General features: G+C 26.8%; 1 protein-coding gene across 3 annotated transcripts in view; it reads left to right on the top strand.

Moving 5' to 3' along the window:
- LOC132929656 (uncharacterized) overlaps positions 1-11,447 on the top strand; it is a 163,117-nt gene extending 151,670 nt beyond the window's left edge. For 2 of the 3 annotated variants that reach the window (XM_060995162.1, XM_060995163.1), the window contains one exon: positions 9,053-11,447. In XM_060995162.1, coding sequence (XP_060851145.1) covers positions 9,053-9,290 — 238 coding nt within the window. In that variant the 3' untranslated portion in view covers positions 9,291-11,447. Of the gene's footprint in view, positions 1-909; positions 990-9,052 lie in introns of all 3 variants that reach the window. The other variant, XR_009662131.1, reaches the window with a different exon arrangement.
- Positions 11,448-13,407: the final 1,960 nt, after the last annotated feature.

The following is a 13,407-nucleotide window of genomic DNA, read 5'->3' as shown; positions in this document are numbered from 1 at the left end:
AAATAGATACACAAAAAAATTTATAAAACCAATACATTCATTACTCAGAATCTAAAATTTTACAACTTACTTTAAATTAAAATATAAAAAATTACTGATGAGAGAACACACATAATACTCGCAACTTAAAATTTAATGATATGCCAATTTTTTACAGTATTAAAATAAACAACACAAAATGCATTCTGCTAAATAAAAATGTATTATGTTGTGCATTTGTAAGAAGGAAATAACATGAGCATCACTTCTTAATAAATGTGATATTATTTTATTTTGTAGTGCGGAGTTAGTTTACTTTTTCCCTAAGTATTAACAAGATACAACTATTTATGGTATCATGAATTATTTGTAGGTAATATGATTAATAATTAAAAATTAAATAATATTTATTTTAGATGAACAATGCCTAGTTATATTAATTTTAATTATATTTAAATTATTTTAATTTTGTTAAAACATTGTTATCCTAAATCAACATGAAATTTAAAATATTAGAACTTCAAATTGTATATAAATGGAAAAGTATTATTGCAATGGGGATATATTGGAAATTTTGAATACCATTCATAAATTATGAAAATAATAATCTTTTATAGTAATGTTAATTACTATAAAATATCAAACATTTAATCTCCTTTATCTCATTACTACTCGTTAGGCTTGCGAGAAAAAATACTTAGTTTAGTATAAAATAATTTAAATATTTTATTTTACATCATGTTTTAATAAGATATCTAGGTAAAATAAAGTTTGAACATTATTTTTTGATAGTTTAGGTTAATTATTAATAATTAATATGTAATTAATAATACATAATACAATTCTAAATATGCCAGAAAATATTTGTTTTGAGTCATAAATAAATGTTTTATCTTATGTTCTGTATTTCATGCTGTCCTGGGTCTCCAGGTAAGCTGAAAATAATATTTATTTTCTGCATGTTTACCCTTAACACAGATCGATCTTCAATCTTCCACAACATTAATGAGGTACTGTACACAAATACAGATTAGATTATTAGATACTGGAAAGGTCTTGATTATATTTTGCTTATTTCCTCATATTGTTTTTCAATGTTTTTATATTAATAAATTATAAAAAATAAAACATATAAAAATGTTCTCTAAATTGTGAAATTTAGATATTTCAATTGTCATAAACTCATAACCTTGAGCTTTAATTTTGCATGTATCACTGATGTGGATAGTTGGTCTATTAAACATAGAATTGAAGTTAAAGCATTGACAGATAATCCAATTTAATAGATTATTTTGACTACCTTTATAGTAAATATAATAAAATATGCTAATAGACTAATATATTTTATTCTTTATAATATTCATACATTAAATATTTATTATATTTTATAATATTTTTATCATACTATTTGGTACTTATTGTTAGTATTATATTATTTGTAATAGTTTTTCAATAGCAATAATGACAAAAATATATCTTTGATTAGAAGTGCATATAGTTATCCTTCATCTTCTAAATATTTTATTTTTTCATAGACACACTATATATTTTTAACCAAAATTAATTATTATAAATTGTACAAGGTAAAATTATTCTATAAAAAATAATGTGTAATGTGTATCACTAAAAAAATACAAAATTATTTTGGTCTTACAAATATTTTAACTTCTGAAAATATGTTATGCATGCGATGTATTATTATTATTTCAATATTGTATATTTATACTGTATATATCGCTATACGATTAAAAATTACGTAATCTGTTATACTTATAAAACTCCTAATTTATTATATAATATATAATTATTGTCCTTTAATTTTGTTATTGTACGATAAGTATATTGTATTATTGTAAATGGTATAATAATAGATATAAGTGATATAACTAATTACTTTTTAGCGTGAAAATTATGATACTGATTAGTGCGTCAGCAATTGAGTAAATACTAAATAGAATAATCCAACTTCCCATGATATTTTTTATAAATTCTATAATACTAAATTACTTTACTTCTTATATGAGATACTTAACTGAAAATATAAGTAGGTTTGTTATTGTTTTTTTTTCCTGTCATGTGTGCGAGAATTGTTTTGCAACAATATTCGACATTGTTTTTACGTTGAAACGGCCGTCGATGTTTGGCAATCATTACCTTTAGGTTTACGTGTCTATACGTCTTGATAAGTTACACTATGTACCTATTTTCCTGTTATTTTTTGTACGTACGTGCTTTTAATTGTTAAGCCATTTAATATTTTTTTCATCGTGTTGAGTATTGACTTAAATTTAAATATATATTCTAGCGAGATTTGTATCTTAGTTGATTTTTATTTGGCCCATTTGACTTACACTTTTAGTTTTTATTTCAAATAGACTGTGTATTTACGTTGATCCCGTTGATCATACACAGAAATAATTAAATTCCCAAGTATTCTGCGCTGGTATCAATCTAATATTGTGTTGAAAAATTAAAAATATCTGTCGGACACGTTCCAAAATATTTTCTAGTTAATCATAAAAGTAGACGTGGGTCGTCTTTCTCGTACACAGGGTATATTGTATGCACATTATTATTCTATATACCTAGATAACATGGTTTTTTAATGAAATAAAATTAATATTTAAGCTATCTATTCAGATACTACGTGTTCTATTATAAATGTATTATAGTTTACTAGTAATTTTTATCTAACTCATCAGATGAATATAGAAAGCGTTTAAAACCCAAGTCAATCGTGTATGTCGGGGGTGATCTGGTGGGGGAGCGTTTATTGGATTAGACTGTACCGAGTTGTGTCCTCCGTGAGAAGAAATTTAAACCAGTTATCCGTGTTGAGTGTGTGGAGACGTATTATGTATAATAATAGTATTATATTGTAATATATTATGATGTAACGCGCGGGCGGCAGGCCCAGGCGCAATTCTCGCGCGCTGTCGTCTGTCTGACTAGCAGTTTAATACTTTAGTGTTTAGTATATTTCTATTCGCCGCCGCAGTCGTATCGCCTCTGCGCTTAGAGACTGATCTATCGTTACTCGCGTTTCTAAACAGTTTTAAATATTTCTGATTTTTTGCCTTTATTTATTTTTCCGAATTTCTCCGTTTTCTTTTGAGTATTATTTTCATAGTAAAGTATTTCGCTAATATGCAGACTGAAATTTCGCTCGTGGCCGACGAATCCTTTCCTATAATGATCACCGATCAGCCAGATTCGTTGCTCGTCGTCCAGAGCCCTTTACACTACTCTAAAAGCGTTATCACCAATGTTCTATACTTTTTGCTGTCGGTCTACTTCTATCTGGACCTCCAAGGTGGCATGTTTTTTTCTTAACGCCGAAAATGTTGTTAAAGGTACTATAGTTGAAATATTTTTTTTTTAAGTTCTTGAAAACTTAATCAACAGAACTTTTAGGTCGACAAATTCTGTGTCCAAATGTACTGAAATTAAGAGTTATTTACAGTTTGCGTTACATCTAATTTCCACAGGAAAAATATATATAAAATTTTGTACTTTTTAGATGGTTTCTTTTACATATTACGTCCTTAGTTTTTGTCCGGACATATTTCAAAATAGTTTTTTTTTGCCTATTTTTGCTACTTTATAGTACATGCTATCTGCATCTGCATAATTATAAACGTGTATATTGTTAGCACATGCTACAGTTGGTATTCTCTATAAACACCTATTTAACATGCGTGGGTCACAGGTTGAGTCATTATAGTAGTAACACACTAGTAAGTGTTGGCTTAAAAAATTATGCAAAACTATAAGTTTCGCTTAAAACGAGAATACGACGATATCGCATGCGTCACTATCACTCTCACTCAGTTTAATTTTATTGTGTACCTATAATATGACTCCTATATAGTCTGCTAGGAAATAAAATTAAAACTTAAATTAATTGATTACTCGAAAAATAGTGTATTAGGTTTAGATACAACTGATACAACTTGTATCATACAAGTTATTTATGTGAATGGCTACACTTATTTTCTAGATGATTTAATGAAAAAAAATTGCTTTTATATAATGTTATATATATTATATAGTCACGAATCAACGTTTTTACAGGTAAAATAATTTTTATTTTGATAATTAAAAAGATTTCTGAATCTAATTCTTTTAATTTTATATAAACAGAAGCAAGTTATTTTCCTAAAATTGATGATGCCTAAAATATTAAATTAATTTTTTTAACGTAGTATTTTAAGTTAAGATAAGTGAAATATTAATATTAACCGTAAAATTCGTGAGGTATTCTGGCTATTCTTTGTGATTTATTGATTATTTATATACAAAAACTAGGTAGATATTTTATTTTAAAAAATATATAAAAGTTAATTTTGCTTTCGATTATGAAATTATTAATTTATCAGAATTAATCATCAAAATAATAATTATTATTTAATATTTTTTTCATAAACATGAAAATGTAGAGATACTTAGTGTATATATTTTTATTCAGCTTAAATATAATACTAAAAATAGTATTTTAATAATTATAACCAATAGTTTATAATCGTAAAAATGTAATTGTATTACAATCGAATGTATTATAGTGTTTATGGGACATGCTTATATTATAATGCCTATATAGGCTATAGGCGATACAATAAATATCACAATGTATAATATTGTTATCGCAGTAAAAATACCTTAAACTGTGTTATATCTCCAACTCCTAGTGCATTGTATACACGATGATGACGTACATTATAATTGTAAATGTATTCTAATGGTGGCTATATGCGTTAACGCTTTCGTCAGTAAAAGGGGTTGATATATTACTATGTAATATCTTATGTGTATGTGTCATACATTTTTATATATTCTATTGATATATCTTTGTTCTGTCTTGTTCTGACCCTTTTAAATGAATAGCAAAATACGCAATGTATTTACTACGTTATAAGTTAAAACATAAATAATATAAAATATTATACTTAAACCTCAATAGAAAGGAGTTAATACGTTTCTCACCAGATACAATTTTTTTTTATCACGTTATTCGGCTAGTATAGTTTTTTGCTAAAGATGATTTTGACGTGGTTAAAATTCACATTTTATTTAGTCTATTTAATTTCGTTCTTTTCTCTAATTATAAGTATGCATGAATACTTTAAAAATTACCAACGTGCAAATAAATGTATTATAAATTATAATACATATTTTGTTTTTAAAATAAAGTATCTAGATAGGTAGTCACATTAAAAATAATTTTTGGGACAGCGTATTTTTTTATCTACTAATGTTAAAAATTAAGTAAAGAGTTCTATCATCAAAAGATTTTTAAAATTTTTATTTTGGGATTAAAAAAACTATTTCATAGAACATATAAATACAGTTGGAAATCATTAGTTTTCACATTTTTATATCATTATTGTTACGGTTTAAAAAATTTTTAAATTGTATAGTATCATTTAGAACATCTATAATTGTATTAATGATTAGTCAGTTATCTTTTATTATGATATTAATATTCGATCATAACCCGTTCTCTTACTCCGGATGATGTAGGTCATGACATGGTGAATGTGCGACAATATCGGTTTATTATTAATATACATATTATACCGGTTCCTACATAATATAATAGATTATGTGACCCACGACTGTACTGCACCCAGCCTACTTGTGCATTGCCTCCCATCTCTGTATTATTACAACAAGTAATTACAGTTCGTCTACGACAATTGGGTTCGTCCTGTAAAAATCGACGACCGAACTGACCATTTCATAATATAGCTACCTAACCTTAGTCAGTAATAATACTATAATATTTTTGTAAAAAAAAATTAAAGGTGATGTTTATTAACTCTGTTATTTAGAATGACTGTTTACCTATACTTTGTAAAGTTGTTAAAGCGTTTACATGTTTTTCCTTTTTGCTAGTTGTAAGTGGAAATTAATCCAAAATTTGTATTACATCGTTACTAGATACTATTGCAAAATCTAGACAATACTTTTTACTTTTTGTTTCATATTTTTTTAATTTTAAACTGAATTTTTTCGCATATCTAAGGATTTTAGTGCATATTTATTATTTAACAATTTTTAAGTGTATAAAATCTTAAGACAGTCTTGACTGTATTTTAACAACTACAATATGTATTATCATCCCTTCTATAATAATTATTTCAGGGTAATAAGTATAATATACTGCATGCAGTTGTTTAATTTTATATAGGTATAATTATTATACAATAATACACACCGCAAAGAAGACCGGTACGGGTGCCATTTCTCTGTGATCGTGACCTTAATCAATTCTACCCGTAGTTTAAAACAAAAACCTATGAAGTGAAGACCTTCGTGTTCATAACATTAAACACATTTATATTATCACATGTTATACTCGTCCCACATTGACCTTGAGCTTGTTGTTTTCTAAACCGTTGTCGATATAATATTTTTCGGATACTGCATGTAAGAAAATAATTAAATATTATGTATAAAAAAAAAAATGAGACAAACAATACTTTAGACTAGTTAATTATCTGATTTAAAAAAAATTAAAGACGAGTACCCGTAGAATTATGTGAAAATCATGTCTTAAGGTAGAAAATTTACTTCTATCTTTTATATTGAAAATAATTTCTTGTAGTAAATTCTCAGTATTTTTCTTAATTATTGAGTATAATTAATAAAAAAAATCAGGAAAACTAAAATATTTTAAACAACCCGGTAGCTTAGGTCTTAAGTATATTTATTTTTTTTTATGATTTCTCGTATGCAAGTAAATAAGCCTATCAACTGCAATCATATAATTTGTTTTATCTCTTTAGTAGTTCAGTCGTGTCGTTTTCCCGCGATATCTCGACATATACACCTATATAATATACTTGTCGACCTTAAAAATCTTCTTTTCGGATGACCGTGAACCGTCTGCGTGTAAGAAAATAATATTATTTATATAATTATAGTAGGAATATTGTTTTCACTCATTTATGCCATCGTCATAGCACTATCGTTTTATGAATACATTATTTTCTGTTATTATTATAAATTTATTATAAACTGTATTTTATCTAGTTAATAAATGATCACCGGGTACTCTGTTTTAAAAAGGCCTGGAATATTACGCTAATTATCCTAATCTAATCGCTCAAACTATAAACATTAACCTACATTATAATATCACATATAATAATACTCATAATACTTCTATTACGTAGAATTATTTCGTAATGCATATTTTCTTGATTTTTAAATTTGTCAAATAAAACCATCATTTTTTCAGATCAAAATTAAATTTATTTTCATACGATAAATGTCTTCTCTCATTAATTATTAATAATTACTGCTATTAATTGTAATGTAATGGTACTGCACCTAATCTAACACAGCACGTAGGTATATTAAAAGAGATTTTTAACTTCAGAACTACGAATAAATCCATTTCTATACATTATAAGTCCAGAGTTGCAATTTTGAAGCACAAAAATTTATCTTGTTGATCATCTTAACTAATAAAATACGCAAAAATATAATTGAATACGTGCTGTATATATATTATTAATGATTAAAAATTAATTTTGATAACTTAATTCTATCTTAAAGATAGCAAAAAACGAATGCATTCGTTTAAAAGCCCCTGACTTTATAAACATGCACTAATGAGATTCGTCGAGTTGTTAAAAAGCTATAGTATTACACGTACAGTACCTATATTGTACGGTCTTGAAGTCCAATCTTATGATACGAATACATAGAGAGCGATTATAATGTATGAAAATACGAAACGCACATATTTTAACCACATTAAGAAAATATGTACAGTTTAATAATAAAACAAACGGCGTTTAGTTACTAGTGCGCCAAGTTTCCGAAATGACGTTAAATATTATTATTATTGCTCCTAAACAATGTTTCACGAACAGAACCCTATATTTTTTGCCGATGTGTTGGTGTGCCGCCATGCCACGTTTTAATTTCATATTTTGAGTATTTACGCGGATTGTGTTTAATTAGTCTTTTTTAATTTTTTATGTGCTCGCGCTATATTTTAGTGTACAATAATGATGAAACGAGCAGAAAATTATTAATTAGGTACCTCCGCAGTAAGTGAATTCTACGTTTAACATACAACTCAATGCGTAATTTTAGAACGTTCATTGTAATATGTATGACGATTAGATTTACCATACAATTTTCTCATTATGCGAATCCATGCGTTCTAAAACCATAAAAACAAATCATAAATTGTGTGCCCTTTAGAATTATTATCTTTTTAATTATATATTTTTTTCACTAACGAAATAGTGCTGTGTATATTCTGCGAAGGTGATAATAATATTACGTCATTCAGTAATATGAATCCATAACTAGCATATGTTTATTGCTAATTATTTCGCACATTTCCTAAATAAATACTTTTAAACTATTTCATTTTCGATTCACTTAATTTAAATCTATGATATCTCAATATAACACATATATTATATGTACCTATGTTGTAAAAATATGTATATTTTATGAAAATTATGACTTTAGGAAGTAGGTATATTATAATTCTTGAAAATATTGAAATAATCATTTTTTAAATTAGGAAAACAATGCTATGATAAAATGTATTTAAAACATTCACTATATTCGTATATATAATTATATGTACCTACTACCTAGGTTTATCTCTTATATCCTGAAAATTTAGGCATTAACTAACTACTTGATTTTACAGCAAATCAGTAAATATATGTTTTTAAAATCGGAGCGCGTCTTTATATTAACTATGAATTTTAATCTAATCATCCGGTTCTTTTGTCCTAAACAGGCCTTATAATATAACTAGTAAAAACTCATATTGCTGCAAGCAGTAGGGAATACCAAAAGTAAAGTATTCAAAAATTAAAGGCCTAAAGCTCCATCGTTGTCAATATTATCTATTTGGTTTCCTTTAATGATAGTTGACTTGACGATGTTTTTATGATTATTCGTCGCTACTGCAGAGCTAAAAAATATTATACTTGCCACTCGATTGCAGTATATTTTATGTACCGTACCTGCCACCATATGAGTTTTCTGATGTCACTCAACGAACTAACGTATTCTTATGTTTTGTTTTTTGCAGTGTCGACGCGGACGTAACGGCGGAGGAAACTATCGCGGAAACACCTCTCAACAAGAAGATCAAGGACAACACCGCGCTACTCTGGCGCACGCTCCGGATCGCAGTGCCGTTCTACCTGGCAGTCATGATCCTGTGCTCGATCGGCTGGCTGGAACCGCAGTGCTGTGACTTACAGAACAATTACAAGTGGTCGTTCGCGTTAGGTCTCCGGTACATGAACGGACCGCCACCAACGTGATTCTCGGGACACCGGAATTCGACGTTCACTCCTTCCGAATTGTTTTTGTTTATTATTTCCGTTTTTGTACATAATTATCTATACATATAATTTGTTATTTCATTATCGCCGTCAAAGACGGGGACGACGGTTCGGTAATTGATCGTTCGAGAGAAAAGTATAGCACGCATTATACGATGTTTTCACTCTCATTCGACCCACTATATCAAGTCCTCTCATCAAAATCAACAACATTCCTAACAATTATGATTTACCTTAACTATATATATATATATATTAAAAATTAATATATTTTTCTTTTTTTTTTAAATTATTATTTTTATGTATTATGTATATTTTGAATGATATTATTTTTGTTTGATATCGTTTAGAACGAATATTTGCAATTAATGCGAATCTTATAAGCGTTTATTTATCATCAACATAATATTTCTATATATAGGTTATTTGTCGAATGAGGTTAACATTTATTCGATAGTTTCGATTCGTTTTTATAGTTTATTTTGGTTTTTTTTTTATCCAGACCAATATTACTTTGATGCGGCGATCGGTTGATTTTACTTCACATTGATGTTTTTTAAGTACGAGAATTCTTGTAAAACAATTCTATGTTTATTTATATATATTATACTTCATATATCGATCTTACGCACTCGATAATACTCATTATCAAGTCAAAACAATTTTTATTCGCGTGTGTGGGACACACAGGTGTTCAATACATTTCGTCATCGCTGTATAAGTATGAGGGTGTAGTTTTCGGAATGTTATTTTTTTAATTACCATTTATTATAGTTATCCATTGTTTTTTTTTTTTTGTACGCCGCATGTTACCAATTTAATTTTAACATTATATACAGAGTACAAAAGTTAAAAACCTTATTATTATAATATTCTTGTGGACACCAGATCGTTTTTTTCACCCGATTTGATTTGTATAAATAATTATATAATATTATATGTCTTCCACAACGCGGATCGACGCAAAATCGTTTCTGTCGAAATACATTCTATAAGATGTAACACATTAATTTGATGACAATCTAATTCAGTGATCATATTTTTTATTTTAATCATAAGTTTACGATTAAAGAATCAAGTCGTCGAATATTTAATATAATATTATTGTAAATATTTATTGGGGACGAACAAGAATATTATTTCGTTGTATTTATATAATATAATACGCGTATGTAGTTAATATTATATATAATATAGTTATTAAACCGGGTAAATAAAATAGTACTACAATATTTTATATGTGCTCTAGAATAAAATTATAAAACCATTTTCGTCTGCGCTTTGATGTGTATGTCTTATGATTATTATTATTCACTCTTTCTACTCCCACAATATATAATAAATATATATACTATAATTATTATTTATCAATGGTGATAATTTTATCTCAATTTTTTATGATTTATCTAGTCTCATTATTTTAATTTTTTGTTTTGTTACATATATTATATTATATACCTCGTTACAACAACGTATATGGACGGACACCAATAACGTATACAGAATATAATTAATTATGATATAATATATCAAAATTAAATATATAATATTTAATCGATATAGTGCAACATTAAACCGCCGGTGTAACGTTTAACCGAGAGCTATTATAATTCAATTTTTGACTATATCGAAATTGCAAATGTATATTATATAATATATTTGTGGGCGCAGATAGCATTTATGAATAAATATCATATATTTATGAATAGATATATTTTCATGTCTAAACCTAAGTTTTTTTTATGTGTAATAATATATGTTGCATTTTTTTTAGTCGCGCACTGCAGCGACGGTAACATAAAATAATATTAATATTATTTGTAACTGAATTTATTATTAATTATTTTATTTTTGAATAATATAATAATAATAATAATAACAATAATAATAATCATCTTTTGACTAATTTATTATTATAATTTTGTAACGCGTAAATCAAGCGTACATAAATTTAAGTATAATAGTCGTGACAATGCGACGCACGTCGGTTGTCCGTATAATATTTGTACTTAAATATAAATAAATAATAATATCGAGATCGTGATATTGGCGTTTGAGTAAAGGGATTTTTTTTTTACTTAAAATGTAATTCGTCTTTTATCAATAATAAAATAAAACAATTGTTTTACACAAACATTACTGCGTTTTTTTTCACAGAAACTTGATGAACCCGCTAGTCGAAAAATTTCGAGAATTGCTGTAATGCTGTCCTAAGATCGAGAATATCTTAAATATTATATTATACTTTAATACTTTAATATATAAATACATTTTGCTTATTTATAATAATTTATAAATATTATTTTTTTATTTTCATCCATAATCCATATGACCATATCATATCATATTTTATGAGTGTACGGAAAAATGTATTGAATAATATGTTGATGTTGAAGACATTGCAGTCTGCAGACGTTGTTGAAAAAAATTATCTTATTAGATAAAACTAAATTTTTTTTTAAATTTAATATTATAGGTATTCCGTTTTTAACAAGTGTAAAATTTTATTTATTTTGCTTAAAAAATAATGGCAACACATATACATATTCTATTAAATTTAAAAATAAGCATACATTAATACTATCCCCAAAAAAATCATTAATCTAGCCTATCTAGGACGAAAACATTTAAGGGACCGGTCAAATATAGTTTTTAAATATATTTTATAAATTATAAATTATTTAATATAATTTTTTTCAGTATACGCCGATCCACCACTGAGTAAAGGTCGTGCCTTTCACACCCGTATTTTGCTCGTCATTTGTTATTTTTTCTTATTTATTTAATCCAATATTAACTGGAATTAATTCATATTTGACGTTAAACCTATATCGGCTATCAGGACCCATTTGATTTAAATTATACAAACCAGTGACTAAACTATTAAAATAGCATCTAATAACTAAATGTATAATTTTTTTTTTTATTTGTTATAAATTATACAATCTGTACCAGTAGACCCAATAAGAATATAAACTATGTGAAAAAAAAAGAAAACGTGAACAATTTGAATGAAGAAGCCACCCATTATTGATGACACTTCGTCTACATGTATATTATGATTATTATGTATAGATAAATGCAATTATTAAATGTGCACGTACCTAATAAGTTTCAATAGTTCCATACTTTTTTAGGTATATATTGTATTAAATGTTGTGTATAGTTACGTCACTATATTTCAATATAACGAGTGTCTATTACTTCATAATTAATTATACTTGTATATTACGATGTAAACTATGTAAATTATTGTATACTGATAAAAAACGGATAATTATTATTATTTAATAATGCGGTTTTTTTTTTTTTAGTGGGAATATATTTTTATGGCCGCCTTTTATACTGTTGGACAATTGACGAAAAAATTCTCTATCGAGTTGTGCACAGCCGTTCAGCCTACGCTGAATTAAAAAAATATATATTAACAATATTATACTCGTACATTGTCCTCGGAAATGATAAATGATAAATCATGTATTCCATTGCGGTTACCGGTTGCCGGTTAGTGATTATATATAAGTATCTCCTAAATGTATACACCTCCCACGTGAAATGTCCATGAAATAGCATTCGAGCATCGCAAACAATATGTATATAACCGAAGGTTGGAATGACCAATTTTCAATGCTCATAGTGGGCCATAAACATATAATACAATAGTCTGCAATTAGTGCAATTTGGTATTTAATTAAATATTTAAATAATCTTTAGTTTATTGAATAGGTCACTGATATACGTTTAGTTATTTGTGGCACAATAATCATAACAATATATTCAGGGACGGCGCTACACGGGGGCCAGGGCGGGCAAGTGGCAAGTGCCCTCCCCCCCACGACATTTGATTTTGCTCCTCCATTTCCTCTCCATAATTTAATGTTAAAAATATGTAAATAAATGAAAAAATTGTAAATCATTACATTAATATATTAATTAATATTAATTACTTTAAAGAGTTTTTAGACTTAAGTTATATTATTTTAAGTTTGAAAGTTATATTCAAATTAAATATGCTTTTTTTGCACATTTAGAAATAAATATACTTCATAGAGTTAATACTAACGGCACACTTAAATCTCATACATTAAAAAATAAA

This window comes from Rhopalosiphum padi, chromosome 4 (genome assembly GCF_020882245.1).
Source record: "Rhopalosiphum padi isolate XX-2018 chromosome 4, ASM2088224v1, whole genome shotgun sequence".
Taxonomy (NCBI): Eukaryota; Metazoa; Arthropoda; class Insecta; order Hemiptera; family Aphididae; genus Rhopalosiphum; species Rhopalosiphum padi.
This window is presented reverse-complemented; position numbering and strand designations above follow the sequence as displayed.